Below are 17,780 nucleotides of genomic sequence, written 5' to 3' on the forward strand. Positions count from 1 at the left end.
GCAGTCCCCGTGCCAGCAATTTGCGGATTGGGCGTAAGTTGGTGTGGCCCGCCTGCAAGTTGCCAAGCAACTGTTTTAATAAATTCGCCGCTGCCGCTCCCGCCCACGGAGGATAGTTAGTATTTTCTCTCGAGAATTAAATGTCTAGCAGAATTCTGATTGCCGCCAATTCAAGTCCAAGGCCATCCTCGGAGAAGCTGATGGAATGCTGCCTCGGGCTGCGGTGAAGTCCGCCAGCCTGGGGCCCTGCCCTGGCCTCCTGTCTGCCGTCCGGGGCTCTTGGGGCCTCAGTTTCCTTTTGTAAAATTGGCATCATGATGCCTGACTTCAGGAAAGTTCTTAATTGGGATCGAGTGAAGTAACACACATGAAAGACTTTTGCGAAGTGTAAGATTCCATAAGAATGCTAAGGGGTTGTTAGGACACACACATGGACGCGTGCCAACTCCAAAGATTTCAGCTGGTGGCTGAATTTCTGAAGGAAAAGAAGAGAGAGGGATCTCCTGACTCTGTGGGACATACACTGAACCTTCTCCTTTGCTATTCAGTGTGGTCTGCGAACCAGGAGCCTTAATATCTGCAGGGGACTTTCAGACCCACAAGACCTTTTTATAAAATGCAGATCGAGAAGGTCCAGGGGGTGCTGAGCAAATTCCCAGCTGAGCTGGCCGCACCGAGTCTAGATGAGGTATTTGGAGTCATTTGAGGTACCTTTTGTAAAGTTGTGCTGCCTGGGCCTCCCTCTCAGATTTCTGATTTAGTTGATCTGTGGTGGCACAGGGGGTTAATAGTTTTTATAAGCTCCCCAAGTGATCCTAAGGAGCAGGCAAGATTGAGAACCTCTAGTCTAGATCGTGATAATAATGAGAGCTCTTTATCTCCTATAATTTCCAGAGCAGCCCTATAAAGTAAGTACTGTAATCCCATTTTATAGAAAGGAAAGTGAGGCTGAGCGAAGCAACCTCCTTGTCAAGACATCATACAGCCGTTAAGCAGCAGAGCCAGTGAAGCCTGTCCGGTACGGAAGTCCCCCAGCATAATCTTGGAATCATCTCTGACAAGTACTCCCTCCTCAAGGACACCTCTCCTCATTCTTTCCCAAATGGATCATCTCCTACCATCGCTTCTTGAAGACTGCTTCTCATATTCTGCCTCATAAAACGGCAGGCATTTGCCTCGTCTTGCTTGCTAGACTTTAAACTGTGTCTTACTCCCGTGCGTATCCTTTGCAGCACCAAGCTCTCAGTGTCTTACACACAGCTGGCGTGAAATCAGCGTTTGTTGAATTATATTTCCCACACCTGAGGAATACTCCAGAAACTTCTATCATGATACAGAGTCTTGCACAATCCTGGTGCTTCATCATATTTTTAAAATGATCTTTCTGCTGTTTCGGGGGAACTAACTGACAAGCTGCTTTTGCATCGACCCCCCGGGGAAGAATAAAAGCATGTGCACGCAAATGTAGCAACAGCGAACATTCCTTGACTTTTCTAAAGTGTCATTCCAACAGTTTACGGGAATTATCTCATTTAGTCCTCACAATGAGACTACGGGGATATTATTCTTGTTATCTCCAATTCGCCGTTGACAAAACCAAGGCCAGCCACACAAGAAGCGAGTCGAAGGGGGAGCTGAGATGCAAGCCGCGTGCCCCCCAAATCCTACCCCACAGATGGCAGATGGCAGCAAATCACCGCCACTAGCAGTGGCATCTTTCCCACTGGCAACAAGAAGGGGGACCAAGACAATCGAAAAGCAGGGATAGAATTACCGAGCCATAAAGTATAGGCAAAACATCATTAAAAATAAAACAATTAAAATTAAATTTCAGCTACGGCTATCATTCACATTGGTAAACACTTGCGCTGTTATTACACAAGACAGGCTTTATGAAGGACCACACAGTTTAGATTACATTTCTAGGTGAATACAAACTAAACAGGCTTATACTTTTAGTATCAATTCCTTTTCATTTAAGGTGACCTTTAATTTTGAAATTTAATTACGAATTTTTTTTCATGTTTGTTTATTTTTGAGAGAGCGCGCGCACGCGCAGGCAGGAGAGGGGCAGAGAGAGAGGGAGACCCAGAATCCGAAGCGGGCTCCAGGCTCCGAACTGTCAGCACAGAGCCCGACGGGGGGCTCGAACTCAAGAACCGCAAGATCCTGACCTGAGTCGAAGTTGGACGCTTGACCGGCTGAGCCACCCAGGCGCCCCTGATTACAAAGTTCTCATGTGTTGTTTAAGGTTTTGTAAACGGCTCGGTTGCCAAGAAGCACAAAGTGCAGCTTCACAAGGAATCGGAAGCATCCAGAGCTGATGACACAGAATGAATTTTTGTCAAGTAGTACTCAGTCTCACACAGGAATCTTCGTGGTTTCCTCAACTTCTTTTGTCGCTTCTCAGACTCTTCTGCTCCATTCCTTCCAACGCTGACTTGAAGATATTTTAAAGAAACATCCATCCAAGAGTGGAGGATCTGAGAGAACAGTAGAGTTTCTGCCAGCAGAGGACGCCCTTGGCTCGTGTTTACAGGATTGTTCCCCCCGGGGTAACAGATTTTACCGGTGCACAAAAGTCCAAACAGAAGTAATGTTTCTCGATACTTTACTACAAAAACATTCTGTTGCAAATATCTCTTAGTGCACATGTACACGTGGTTTAGCTTTGAGAGCAACCGTTCTTTTCGGCACCAATAAACAGGTGTCTACATCCGACAGTTCAACTGCGATGCTCTCATTAAAGGAAGGAAGTCATAGATGGAAATCCCAGAATGATTTTGCTTATTCTGCAGAAGCTGCAATATTCTCTCCTCCCATTTTCTTTTCCCAAATAACTGAAAATTATTTTAAGTAAATTTCCAATCATAAACTTGAAATGACTGTAATTGTCTAAACTGAATGTATCTGCAAGCCCCTTTCAAATTTATTTTCCAACTTGCTTAAAGTTTACTTATTTTGAGAGAGAGAGAGCACGCATGTGCATGTGCAGGGAAAGGGCAGAGGGAAAGGCAGAGAGAGAGAGAGAATCCCAAACAGGCTCTGCACTGTCGGCGTGGAGCCCGACATGGGGCTCCACCTCACAAACCGCAAGATCACGACCTGAGCCGACATCAAGAGTTGTCCACTTAATCGACTGAGCCACCTAGGCGCCCCTATTTTCAAACTTTAATTAGACTACTGTAGATGTTTCATTCCTTTCCATTTGATAGTCTATCCGAACGAATCCAGACATCGTGCAGCTTGACCATGTATTTCTAGGTTAGTAATGTTCTCCTTTACACGACGTGTCAAAGTTCAGCGATGTGAGATGTAAAGGAAGGAAGTAGGGTATAAATTCAAAGAAACATTTGTGATTTATAAAAATGTCTTTACAATTTGGTAGCCTCACAGAATATTCTCAAAATGAAATACCTGGTTCTGAGGCGACCAGGGAAAATCACATAATTTTTGACATTACAGGCTTGGCATCAGGAGGACCTGACTTGGCCCCCAGCCAACGAGAACTGTGGACCCTCTCCGAGCAGTGTGCACACTCGTGCTCCACACGTGGAGCCCTTCACATGTACTGGTGTCATGATGAGAGCAGGAGCCTCGGAGCCAGACTCTGGCGTTAGGTCCCAGCTCCCGCTGCTTAGTAGTTGTGTGACTTTGGGAAAAGCTATTAGCATCTCTGTGCCTTTGTTCTCTTATCTGTAAAGTGGGGCTGATAAAAGTACCTAGCTCATAGAGTTTCTGTGAAGATGACGTTAATGTTCAAAAGCACCTAGAAAAATACCTGGTGCGTAAGTGCTATACAAGTACTTAATTTTCTTATTATATTACCTCATTTAATATGTACCAGAACCTCTTGAGTAGGGCCAGCTTCGTGGGTGTGCAGTCACGCGGGCCCCAAGGGCGCTTTAATTCCCTGCTGCTGCTAACTTTTGAATGAGGACCCTACAATTGCATTTTGCCCTGGGCCCCACATATTCGGTAGCTGGTCCTACTCTTGAGGTAAACAGTGTCACTGTCCCCTCTCTGCCATGTCCTGGCTATGTGTCCCGGGAGAAGCAATATCCCCCGTGTTCTCACCTGTAAACTACAGATGTAATTAACTACAGACCTGACGGGGCTCTTGGAAGCTTTAAGTAAGATCACGTGTAAGCAGTGATCAGCACATGGAAGTTCTCAGAAATGGCATCCACTACTATCATCGATAAAACATCATCACTTGATAAAATCACCAACATTTCTGTTCTCCTACAAATCTATATTCTTGCTTATAATTACCAGCAGTTCTTCAATCCAGGGAAAAGCTTGCTGAAAGTAGAGAATAAAGTCATAAAACCCAACTCTGGAAAAATTAAGATAGGGTTAGGAGGGGAGAAGATCAAATCTTTACTGTCACAGAAAGACCTTATTAAAATTCGAGGCTTCTGCAAATCTTGAACATGTTCTATGTTTCATAAACACGGACTAGAGGAGAAGTCAGGGGACTTGATTTGGGGTGAGAACGGATAAAGCCCTGGAGAAATTTTCAAACAAATTATTACTAATAAGAGGCATACTCAGAAACGAAATTAAGTGCTTCGGTTTGCATCAACCCAAATATTTATTCATAATAAATTTTACCACTTTCACAAGTGAATGAATGGGCTACAGCCCCTACACCAAGAAGGAAAAAGAAAAAACAAAACAAAAGAAAACAAAAAGCAGCTAAAAAGGAAATGCCGGATACTGTGATTCATTTGCAACCTCTCAAATCTAGGTTATTATTTGTTTTGATACTGCAAAGATACTTCGTGCCTTAACATTAGTCGTACTGTAGAAAGTAAATAAGGTATTTCTGTAGACCTTGGTGACATGTACACATTTTTTTTCAAGTAGAATTTAAAAGTCAAAATAACTTCTATTTCTTTTATAATTTACTTTAGAACATAAGATAGAACTCAATCTCTACAGAGAAGGCCAAAACAAAGACTTCTAGAGAAAACTGTTTTGACAAAAAATAGAACTAACGTAAAATTATTTTACCTCTACAGAGTTAAGAATATACATTCTTTCCACAACAGTATCTACTACTGAAAACTAATGAAAAGCCTCTTGGAATCACAAGGTATATTCTGATACGTTTTATATCCATCCTCCAAATTTTAATTTGTTAGGTAAGTACACTCTGGAAAGGTAATCTGATGAAAGGAAGGTCAAAGCTTGAATTTCTGCCTTCATTTTAGAGTCCGCCATTATTTCCATCTGCCAATAAAAGTAAAGTACAGCCGTAACAGGGTCCCGTGTGACACTTCTGTTGACTCAAACTAGTAAGTCTAGACTTGTTTTATTCTCCAAAACCGTGGGCAATAGCTTTCGAATCAGCCAGGATATTCCAGAGCTGTCACAGCAAAAAATGTCAGAAGAATACCCAGTATGGCTGTGTGTGATAACTAGGAATGGTCTGGGGTCTTTCTGATTCCTTTCTCTTCTTCCCCCACATCCCCATAAGCTATGGTAAAGCCATAGACAATGGGTATATAACTATGATGAGGATAAACAGATCAGCTCCATCCAGCTGATCTTATCTATTGGCATTCCTAATTCAGTGTTTCAACAACCATTTACCGCCACACAACACCTATGCTAGTTGTTGGTAATATAAAATTTCAAGGAGGATATTTTCAACATATTATGTGAATAGCCACTATGGAAGTTAAAGGCAATAAAACATACAACACTTGAACTTTAGAAAAAAAAACCTACTTCTTTTCTCCAAAATGGTTGGCAAGTAACATAAGGTCTTTTCAAGACACTGTCCAGTTTCATCTGGTCCCGTTTTGTCAGTGGAATTAAAGTATCTCTAGGTATATTTAATCTGGAAAAATATATGAAAAAAATCAGCAAAAACAAAGTGTTCCTATAACTTGAAGAACACATATTTGTTTGTATTTATTATACTATTTCAAGAAACTCTAAAATAACAGATAAGCAAGTTATTTTAAATTCAGAATTGGGGGGATCTGGCACGTCCTAGACCAGCAAGTATTCGGGTTCACAATGGAAGTCTGCTCTAAATTGTTTTTCTTCACATCACACTCACACGACAGTGAGAAGAAGAACACAGACACTGGTTACAGACCCTAATGCCAACAGCGCTCACATCAAGCGTGTGGACACCAGTGTGGCTCCCAGAGCACTACGGCCTTGAAGCAGTGAGCTATTTATTTAATTTTTTTTTCAATGTTTGTTTATTTTTGGGACAGAGAGAGACAGAGCATGAACGGGGGAGGGGCAGAGAGAGAGGGAGACACAGAATCGGAAACAGGCTCCAGGCTCCGAGCCATCAGCCCAGAGCCTGACGCGGGGCTCGAACTCATAGACCGCGAGATCGTGACCTGGCTGAAGTCGGACGCTTAACCGACTGTGCCACCCAGGCGCCCCGAAGCAGTGAGCTATTTAATGTGTGTGGCCAGCAGCAAGATTCACTGTGGGATCTTAGGCTCCACTGAGCGCTTCATTCTTTGCCATTCATCGAGAATTTTCCGGGCCAAGGAAGTTAGTCTATCTACTCACTTCTTTTCACATGTGTGCACACACACACACGCGCGCATATCTAGTTTTAAATTTTCGAGAAGTAGGTTGTAATTTTTTTTCTCGGTGTGTGTTTTAAAAATAGAACATGAGGAGTCCAGGATTTATGGTATAGACTAACTTTTGAAGTGACAAATCCTGGATTTCCCAGAAGAGCTCCAGTTTCAAACAGTCGTTTTCAATGTCCCCACAATTATGATCATTTGCCAGTGGCAGCTCCCGGATAGGGTGACAATTTGATTAGAAAGGGGGGCCTAGAGGATTTCCCATGAAGCTGTTTACATAGCTATCACATTTTTCCCCTTACTTCGTTGTACATTTATTTGGAGTGGCTTTGAGGGCACTGATGGAATTTAGGAGACGCAGCTACGGTTTCTGCAAGGCCCTTCACCTTAGTAATTATCAGATCATTTGTCCCGAATTCGTTCGGAAGGCTTTTCATACAGGCAGATCACCCCGAAGGGATTTTGACCATACACGTACACCAAACTGAACAAAACTTTGAGTCACTGGAGCGTAACTATTCAAAAATCAAAAACTGAATGTTTTATGCCCTCATTTTTGAAGAAGTGGCAATCACCCAAAACCTGTTCGTGTTCCAAACTTAGGAAATAAGGAGCAGTTACCAAGGTTTGCTCACTGCTTAAAGAAATCCGATAAACATGTTCTCAAGTTCACTCATGCCGGCCAATTAAAACAATAAAATATTTTTAAATATCACATTAAGCAGAGATGAATAAAAGTGATGATGTCCTATGCTGAGGGACAGGCGGGCTCTTCCTCTCCAGGGAAAACAATTAACCTATCCAGAGGGCAGTCAACGTCTTAAAAATGTGCATACCCTTTGACCCAGCAATTCTGGGAATTCAGCCTTCGGGAGTGAGGGACTAATTAAAGATGTGGGCAGAGATTCAGTTACAGCAGGGTCCATCAAAGCACTATTTATCAGATTATTTGGAAACCACCCAAATGTCTGACTATGAGGCACTGGCTGAATAAACACTGGTACATCCAGAATTGGAACTCAGTAATGGAGGACATTAAAATGAGGTCACGGAACTGTATTTATTGATACGGAAAAGTGATTTCATTGTGTTGTTGTGTGAAAAGAGCAGATTACAAAATAACAGGGTATGATCCCATTTTTGTGAAAAAGTGATGGCTATGTACAGAGAGCAATAATAACGTACAAGGGTGAATAATAACGTACAGATGAACGAACACCGTTCATCTGTAGGTGATTTTTATCTTGTTACATAATGACATTTTTCCTATAGTGAACATGTTATGTTCAACTCGCCAAAATTGAGGCTCCCAAACTTTAAGTAATCTTAAAATGAGATTTTCTTATGAAATTAAAAAATGTACATCTATGGTAAAATGGATTCAGGTGCAACCAATGATGTTGTCAATTATTACCATTTAACTACATGCGATGTCTTATACTTTCTGAGTATAAAAATGCCACAAAATCTCTTAACCATAAAGGTAAAACAAAAAATATGTTCCGAGAGTTCAATTAATCAAATTCATTGAAGTTTTAGAAATTGAAACAGACATGGTGACTTTAACTCCTGATTCTCTAACCCTGAGTCACAGCGAACAACATAAAGACGACACACGAAGAGCTTTTTAGGCTCGTTGTTACATATTACGATGAGTCATCATTTCAAACACCCTGATTTTACTAAAACCATCTAACCGTTTAATATCAGAAGGGAGGAGACCAAGCCATCTAATAGCTGGAACTGTGAGATTATGGGCTTCAAAAGACATCGCCTAAAATAAAGAACAAAAGTACATTGGGTGAGGCTAAAATGCAGAAAGCTAGCATAGTTGTTTGTGCAGCCTAATTTTTTACACATTAAGAAAGACGAGCACTAACGACTTCACATGCCCCGAGCCTATGGAACTAAGGAAATCACCAAGAGTTTTGCTAAACTGGGCTTTCACTGAAGGTTTTAAAACTGCTCTAGTATTTCCACATTGGTTTTATATAAAGTGAAACCATAAATAACCTCTCTGACCTGCATTTGTTGTTGTTTGTGGTTCTATATTTTAACATCTTGCTTCACTATCCCTTTTATCTCAGTATGTAGGTCATATACGCCAGGGATACTCCACGTGCATACCAGTGGTTCCCAAACTTTATCATGCAACAGAATCACTTGGGGCCCAACCCTAGACATTCCAATTCAGGAGGCCTGGATGGGGACTGAGATACGCATTTCTAGCAAGTTCCCCGGCAATGCTAACACTGCTTGTCTGGGACCGTACATTGAGAACCACTGATATATGGTAGCTGGGGACTCCGGGGGTGGAATTTGGGGATGTTTTCATTTTACCATCTGGTGGGAGTGAAGGGAATGGGCAACGTCAGAATTCAAGGCTGTATATAACTTCAGAGTTTATTTGGCAATGAGACGTTGTTGTTACGGTGAGGCCCCACAGTCACTAGAACAGGCTGGGAGAGCGGAAGATAGTAATGCCTCTTGCCCACAGCTAATCCCATTCTGTCATCTGTGGTCACATTTGGCATGCCAGAAGCTGGAATCACAGCCACTGAAACAGAATGGCCTCAGACTAGGAGAGTAGCTCCCCTGTACATTTTGGGGGTCCTCAGCTAACAAGGGGTCAATCCGTGGATACAACAATCACTCTGATGACTATGAACTACCTCAACAGTAGGAGAGGAAAAATACTTCTCTCTACTCACCATAGATCCATACTTATAGATGCACATTATTTCTATGCCTGTTAAAAGAAAGTTACCTTTACAATTAGTTTCTTTGTATATTGCAGGTTAGATCATCATTAACGCTATATGTAACATCTGTAATTCTTATTTTCACAGATACTACCAATAAAAAACTTATGGTTTGGCTTCCTATGGCAAAAATAGCAAGAAATTGCCTCACGTGATTAGAGTCATTAATTTTACTCTAATAACCCTATTCTTTTACAATAATCTACGGAAGTGTCCTAAGAGCAGAAGAGCACAACTATGAATATTGTAAACAGGATTTAGTTAAGACAACTGTTTCCAATCATCCCCAACGATAAGTCACCATGTGGGTCGGCGTCCACAAGAGTGAAAACAGGAATGTGAAACGTATCCCACAGCTTCTTGACTAAAAGTCTCGTGTTCAGATCAGGTACCCCCTTTCCCTAAAAGATTGAAATGACACAACTTTAGTTCCAGCAGAAGGAAATGACAAAATATTTTCCTTATTTTATTAATAATTTAAAAGTTAAAAAGTTGGAGTACTTTAAATTTCAGGTGGAAGACTGGTGTAGACTGTGAAAAAAATGCAGTCTACACAACAGAGGGAAAAAGGCCCACGTACGTTCATAACTATGACTCTACTATCCCAGTCCTGGGAAATAATCCTAAGGCAACATTTCGGCAGAAATGGGAATAATAACAAGTCGGACACATATAAAGATGTTCACTGCGGTCTTATTCAAGATGACAAAAACTACCGCAAGTAGCCGAAACAGTTAACAACAGGGACACGGGGAGGCAGCGCTGCACACACCTCACGCTGCCTTAGTCCAGCAGGTGTCATGGATTACGCCAGTTTTGGGTTTTTTTTTAAGTTGACTCACTTTTGAGAGAGAGACAGAGAAAGTGAGCAGGGGAGAGAGAGAGAGAGAGAGAGAGAGAGAGAGAGAGAGAAACAGAGAGAATCCCAAGCAGGCTCTGCAGTGTCAGCACAGAGCCCTACACAGGGCTCGAACCCATGAATCCCGAGATCATGACCTGAGCTGAACTCAAGAGTTGAACACTCAACTGGCTGAGCCACCCAGGGGGCCCTGATTATACCAGTTCATCAACTTCTCCCACACTACCCCGTAGCAGGAAGCTTACCCCCCTCTGCTAACTGATGCCTGTGGCCGCCTGTGTGTCATCTCAACGTATACTTCTGCGTTCTTGGCCGTTTGGGGCGCGTATATATATGTATGCATATGTATGTATATAGAATCAGGCTCCCTTTGATGGAATTAATGCAATTACATGACATGCAAACCCACGGGAGGCAGAACAGAGCAGCTCTTGTGCGTTCAGTCCTCTCCTCCCCGAAGCCCCAGGGTTACCATATCACAGTTGACGCCGGCGGTGGTAGGGGAATGGCGAGTAGGTGACTGAGAGCCTGTGTAAACTCACTGTGATATTGGAAAATCACTGGTATTTAAGAACTGGGACCACCACCTTGATTTTAGTCAGATTTGAGGAAGCTTAAATAAACACACTGGGGTGCACCTGGGTGGCTCAAGTCCCCATCTCATGGTTGGTGCGTTCCAGCCCCACGTGGGGCTCTGGGCTGACAGCTTGGAGCCTGGAGCCTGGCTCAGAGTCTGTGTCTCCCTCTCTCTCTGCCCCTCCCCCACTCACGCTCTGTCTCTCTCAGAAATAAACATTGAAAAAATCTTTTAAAAAATGAAAAAAAAAATAAACACCTTGGAAATTTTGAGTCTACAACCATAAAAGATACACCATATTGCTGACAGAACGTTGAGCAAGCTGCACAGATGTTATAAACCCCTCTGGCCAATCCCCAAAGTAGCGTGCTAGCCTTGGAATTGAGGTCAAGGTAGGTAACATACCGTAACCATAATGCACGGAGACATCCTGTTGCAAAAGTTGTCATCCAGGAGTCGCTGAAAGGTCGCATCTTTTTCCACAATTAACAGAAATTTTGCATCTGTAATTATATCTGTGACATTAAGGCTGATAATTTGAAGGCAGGAGTATTGCAATTTAATCACCAACTTAATAATGATGCCACATAAATCCATTCAAAAGCAGCTACAGATATAGTATTTTCCTTTTTACCCTCAACTATATAGGCCTATTCACATATTTAGATATCTGTCTCTCCTACTAGTTGGGGATCTCCTAAAAGAATCGTAAAGCAGAAACCATGTGTGTTCATCTTGACCACGATAGGGTCTAGCTTGATGGTTACACATTATGAAGGCTTGGTCTATGGAATGAATGAATGAATGCTCTATGAGCTTAACTAGTTTCCCCACTCAAAGGATACTTCGAATACCTTGAATATTAGATGGCACGGCAACAGCCTAAATAACAAAACAAGATAGCTTTTATTTTAAATAAAAAGCAAGTATAACCACATTCAAAAAATTTATCACAGAAGCCCTACATTTTCATTTTCCTCTGGATATACCAGGCATCAGAGGTTTACCCCTCAGAAAAGAAACAGTAGGAAACAGATACACTCCTCAGTAAGAAAACAGACACGCCACTCAAACTACTTCCTTGCAGGTGAGAATCTCTTGGAAGCTTTGTGGAGATCTGGCTTAGGCAGCAGAAAGGGATGAAATTTAAGGCCTCCTTCTCTTAGAGCGCATGAGTGTCGTCTTGTGTGTTTCTAGACTGCTGTGCATGCTAGTGCTGTGGGCTTTCTAGGTGCCCAAGCCTAACAAATAGTTTAGCATTAAAGGTATCAATTTCAGAACCAGAAAACTGTGTAAAGATTACATAAAGAATCATGCTAAGATAGCCAAGCTACGTTCTACCTGAAAACAAAGGTACAGTTTTTTTTTTTTTTTTGAAGGAAAGCGTATCTTTGTTTATTTCACTATGACATTGGACAATTGGCGTATTCTGAAACTATGTAATGTGCAGGCCCAGAAAGCATATGCCTACTCACCATTCAATTTTATTTGAAAATCTTAAACTCCAAACTACATAAGAAAGCAGGAAATAAAGCACATTTCAAAAACAAAGGATCTGCAAGGGAGTTAAAGCATGTGAAAACATCAATATGCTTACTGTTGTACCACAGGTACAGTGCACTTTGGTTCCGTCTTCCTCGATATACCTTAAGTTGCCAGCAATTAAACCTTTTGACGTGGATGACTGAAAAAATAATAGCCATACTTGAACACTTTTTCACTAACATATTTTATACTGCTAAGTCAATCCTCACGCTCACCCACCTGACTACATGTGTTTTAGCTCTGACTGGAATTTAAGACGTGAAGGAGAAAATACATAAGGTGTTTAGGCATAAAAAATATTTAGTAATTCACCTGTTTTGGTCCATTCATCCAAGGAAATATATTGAGAGTCGATCATTTAAATTCATAGTGAGAAAAATGTAGTACCAAATAATATCAGAAAAAGGCACAGATTACATTTATTTTTCTATTATAACTTTACACAAACTTTTATTTTTTTAAGTTTATTTACTTATTTTGAGAGGGGGAGGGACAGCGAGAGAGGGAGAGAGAGAATCCCAAACAGGTTCCATGCTGTCAGCACAGAGCCTGACATGGGGCTCGATCCCACAAACAGTGCGATCATGACCTGAGCTGATACCAAGAGCTGAACGCTTAACCAACTGAGCCACCCAGTGCCCCGCAAATCTTCTATTTAAAAAAAAAAGTTTTGTATTTAATGGTACTTACTATATGTAGACTCATCCTCGGCACTTTTAACATACAAGAAATGTCATTGATAATATTGTCCACGACCGTCTGGTTACCAAAAAGTTGGCTGTCAGTATAATAGATGTCTCTATGAAAATTAAATATATATTTTTAATTAGCCATGTTCTCTTTGGAGTATTGGAGTATTATTTGCAGGAAGCTTTCATTGGATGAAACACAACATATAAAGAAAGTAATTTTTTACCCACAGTAGACTGTGGCTCTTATGTACCATTTCAAAACATAATAGGAGTTAATCTAAACGAACTCTCACATTGTGTCTTAGCGATTTACCAAAACAAGTATTTACCTTTTGGTTGCGTGAGTGTTGCTCTGTACCAATTTATAAATTATGGACAATATTTTAAGAATGAGAGCTGCAAGATAAGATGCAACGAACAAGTTACTCATCATTTCTCTTATTAATTCAAAACATACTGCTATCAAAGATTTCAACTGCCCCCTGTCACTATCCATGACATTAAAAAAACTGTCATTCCAAAATAGAAGTATTGAGTACAGAATAATAATTTCCTGAAGCATCAGATAAAATGAATTGCTCTCTGAACAGCAAAACCAAGAGAACGCTTTTTCACTGATTCATGTACCTTGTAAAATCTATTTGGAAATTATAATCTATTTCCATGGTTATTGACTATTGACAATGCAAGCTTCGGTAACTCTACTTCAGGTGTAAGGGTGGTCTATGAAAGAACAACTAAAATTATTCAACTAGGAACAACTGAAACCCAGAAAACAACCAAACTTATTTATGACTAAAAGCTAAGAAAGATTAATTTACCAAAATTTTTAACTGATTTTGGTGAATCACTTTTGATTTTTCTCCTGGTACAATGAGGGACCATCTGAAGACCCACAGAATCTTCAAACCTGTCATTTTGTTGAAAGGTAATAAAATAAAAAAAAAATAATAATTAACTTCTAATCATCAAACAATATACACTTAGTGTCCTCTAACACACATAATCTAAATCTTTATTTCTTCTCAGCAGAAGCTTTAGGACAACTTCATTTATAACCTTAGATAATTCCAGGTGTTAATTAGGTAATTAGCTTTGCGACACACAGAGGTACTAAAATAAAGTGTTTAAAATACGTGAATTAAGTACCTTTAAGTATAATGTGTGTATTTCTTTCCTGGGAAGACATCAACTGTATGTAAACTATTTTCAAATATTTCACAATTTTATTAGCATTTTGGCTTATTTTGCCCATTTAATAATTTTGCTCAATTTAACAAGTTTTGAAATATTGTATTCCTGACTTATCCCCAAAGTTACACTAAATGAAATGACAATTTGTGTTAGGTGGTTACACTGAACTGCCAGGCCTGTCCTAAAGGTGGCAGAAGGGTACCAGGCAAATAGGCCAGGTCTCCGCTGCTTCTGGACTCGATGAAACCTCTCTTGCAAAATGATGTAGAATGTGATTCAGAAGTTTACAGTTTGTATTAATTAATGACTGTAAACGAGCATTTAGTGAGTAAGGGGATCCCAAATTACTTTTATTCTGTTTCTGTAACCCTTATGAGAGCTACCACAGCTTTTTGCTATTTAGATTCTACAGGCTGAGCCCCTGAAAAAAAAAAAAACAAGCTATGTGAGTAGGTCAGAAGGCTTTGACAAAATTGTTTGCTCATTTTAACCCCTCGGACACATGACTTAGCAGGAGGGAGATCAGCCAGGAGGAAGAGCCTCTGAAGTGCGCTCTATGTTCCAGATACATTTATTTTCATTTCAGTATCAGGATCGGTTGTAGCTGCCCTGAGCAAGCAGTTCACTTTTACAGTATTTTTGCAGAATCCCCCTGGTGGTGTTTCCCCGCTTTGAGTGCTAGAAAAGCTTAGATCCAAGTTTGGAGCCTATTTTTAACAGGACTGTAAGACTTCATCATATGCGTTTTGACTTCTAGCCTCTTTTGGTGCTTCCTTCATGGTTCCTAGCATTGTTTCCCTTTGCCTTACCTTCCACATCTACTTCTGGTTTAAATGACCTGCCTACGACGTACGTGTTTTTGTAAGCACCCTTAAATCCTTCCAGGAAGGGTAAACGCGGTAAAAAGCATGAAATCGGACTAGAACTCTAACTCGAGTAAATTAAAATAATGACATAGATAACTGTATTTAAAAATTTAAAAGGCAACATGCCCACTTTATATTTTCCCAGCTCGATCTGTTGTCTATTGTGAACACGGGAGCTTTATTTCTTGCCAGGCTGGTGATGACGTCTTGAATAACACTTTCTATAGATGCAAGAACCTCAGAACTGAAACAAGAAACACATTATGATTCAATCTTAATTCTAAATTAGGCCTTTTACAACATGTACCATTCCCCCAGATCAACACTAAAGTAAGTTCTTGTCTCCTTGATTGTTTTTTAAGACTAGGTAATTTCCCCTCTATACCGCTCTCTCCCGCTTTTGACATCAGCATTGCATTAAAACAACTGTATGGATAGCGGTTACTTACAGAGAAATTTCATTTGCTTGTAATTTTACTTCCCAAATAGTTACAACTGAACTAAAATCTCCCTTTTAGACAGTGTTAATGACTAGACAATAGAATTTATAAATATATTTTACATCTCGTCATATTAACCTACTTAAATCCAAACTTGTTGGCTTGAAATACTGCTGATAACTGTTTTAATTAAAAATGATGGAATATTGGCTTTGAGTTGAATTTCTTCCCCCAAAAATGCAATGCAAAAACATTCCAAAAGCAATATTTGTTGTAGCACATCGCCCTGATTGATCTCATGCCTTAAATCTGCCCTTTTGAATTTTAGTGATAGAAAGAGAAAAAAGTTTAATCACTACCATGAAAAGACTTGGCAAAACCATGACACCACTTTACAGCAAAATATTAAGACTTAGCCCAGTTTTCTGTGAGCTGACTTTTAATTTCACAAGCCATCAGCTTCAAAAAATGTCGTTCGGTTATAAATACCATTAGCGTGCTGCCTAAGAAGGGAGATCAAATTAAATGTAGAAAATGGGCAAAATGTAGAATGTTCTAGTTTCCACAGAAACTTCAGAGCTTGCTTTGAAAATGCACAAATCAGAAAGTAAGTTTCAAAAGAATCAGTATTTTCTAACATGGCGAGAGAAAAACGGACTCACATATCTCATTCATCTTTCCAGTTTGGGGAAAAAAAAAAAAAGTTGCAAGATTAACACTGTGACAACCCTGAAAATACAATTAGATTACTTTACATCGGAACCGTAATCACGGGACTTCCGTGCCCTCCTTCCCCTCACCCTCATCACTTCTCTCCCAAACTAGTTTCATAAAAATTGGTTTGCTCGTAGGTATTCCACTTTTGTTGTTGTTCATTTTGTTTTGTTCTGTTTTTCTTTTGGTAGTCGGTTTAGTCTTAAAAACACGCCGGTAATTTGTTTAGGCTGAAAAACTTTGCGGAGGGGGGCCCGGACGGCTCAGTGGGTTAAGACTCTGACTCTGGATTTCGGCTGGGGTGGTAACCTCATGCTTCATGGGATCTACCCGTGCGGTGGGATCTGCGTTGCCAGCGTCCAGCCTGCTCAGGACTCTCTCTCCCTCTCTCTCTGCCCCTCCCCCTCCTCTCAAAACAAGTAAACATCGAAAAACAAAAACAAAACAAACTTTGCCAATAAACCAGAAAAGCCGACCTAGGAAAAGAACAACAGAGCACTTTAGGCAAAAACGATCCAGAACATAGTCTCTATAGTTCATTCCAAGTTGAGTAGCTGGAGACGCTCCGTAATGACTTCATCAACACCTCACTCTAACCAACTAAGCCAAGCCGCCAACTGCTTTGATTTTCATTGAGGCGCGAACATCCCCTCCACTTCCAAGTTAAGTAAATCCTTGTCGTAGCGTAAACACCTTCTCGTTCACTTTGCTAAACCCCCCTAATTGAGCGGCAACTCCCAACACTCATGTTCCCTTTCTCTTCCCCACCCCCACCTCCACCCCCACAATCCTGAAAGCTTTTTAGGTTAAAATGCTCTCCAAAAAAAAAAAAAAAAAAAAAAAAAAAAATTTTTTTTTTTTTTTTTCTAACAAAGACAAAGCCAAAGTTTAGGTCAGCCTAAACTCCTCGACTGCAGAGAATCTTAGGAAACCTGCGAGCCTAGCTGTGGGGACGCTCCTGGAACATTCTAGATGGCGAACATTCTAGAAAACAAGGGGGTAGGGGCTCTGTCACGAGGCTTTTTGAGTTCAAAATGAGAGCTGAGAGCGGAGGAGATGGAGCGCTGCCGAAGGACTTCTGTCGGGGTTCATGGGTGGCCTGTGAAGGAGGTCGTCCTGCGGCCTCAACACCTCAGCATCTCAAGGGAGAAGGGAAGGGGCACCAGCCACGTCCCTCCGGAGCGCCTCACGCCCCCACCCCGGGGCGAGTGGGGACCCCCGGGGACCCCGCTGCTAACCGCCCGGCCTGCGCGCCCCGCAAGGAGCCCTTCTACCTCGAGGCCAGGCGCGTCCCCCCGTCCGCGGGCTCCCCACCGCCTCTCCTCAGGGCGGCCAGCAGCGAAGCCCTGTGTTGGTCCAAAACCTCGAAGAACGAGGCCTCAGGCCCCACCGGCGCAAAGGCCATGGCGGCCGACAGCGACAGGAAGCGCTAAGCGCAGGAACCCCACCAGCGCCCGCGACGGCCCTCCCTGGTACTTGCTGCGCATGCTCCCTGGCGGCGCGTGCCCTTGGTTGGCTTTCTGGCTGGGACTGCGCATGCGCACTGTCCGGGCAGGCGT

At 41.6% G+C, this 17,780-nt stretch overlaps 1 protein-coding gene and 1 long non-coding RNA gene across 2 annotated transcripts; one reads left to right on the top strand and one right to left on the bottom strand.

The window, feature by feature from the left end:
• The first annotated feature begins 5 nt into the window (after window positions 1-5).
• On the top strand, window positions 6-1,467 carry LOC122467236. The gene is made up of 2 exons (XR_006292866.1): window positions 6-688; window positions 935-1,467. It is a non-coding gene; the product is annotated as an uncharacterized LOC122467236 (long non-coding RNA).
• Window positions 1,468-4,565: 3,098 nt separating this feature from the next.
• Window positions 4,566-17,721, bottom strand: SPO11 (SPO11 initiator of meiotic double stranded breaks). The gene is made up of 13 exons (XM_043553618.1): window positions 17,496-17,721; window positions 15,198-15,311; window positions 13,829-13,917; window positions 13,337-13,403; window positions 13,006-13,114; window positions 12,368-12,454; window positions 11,616-11,652; window positions 11,176-11,285; window positions 9,636-9,735; window positions 9,284-9,321; window positions 8,270-8,346; window positions 5,740-5,851; window positions 4,566-5,238 (listed from the first exon to the last, which is right to left on the bottom strand). Exons 1-13 carry the CDS (start codon window positions 17,624-17,626, stop codon window positions 5,119-5,121), a joined length of 1,191 nt encoding a protein of 396 aa, XP_043409553.1. The 5' UTR covers window positions 17,627-17,721; the 3' UTR covers window positions 4,566-5,118.
• Window positions 17,722-17,780: the final 59 nt, after the last annotated feature.

Source organism: Prionailurus bengalensis, chromosome A3 (genome assembly GCF_016509475.1).
Source record: "Prionailurus bengalensis isolate Pbe53 chromosome A3, Fcat_Pben_1.1_paternal_pri, whole genome shotgun sequence".
Lineage (NCBI taxonomy): Eukaryota > Metazoa > Chordata > Mammalia > Carnivora > Felidae > Prionailurus > Prionailurus bengalensis.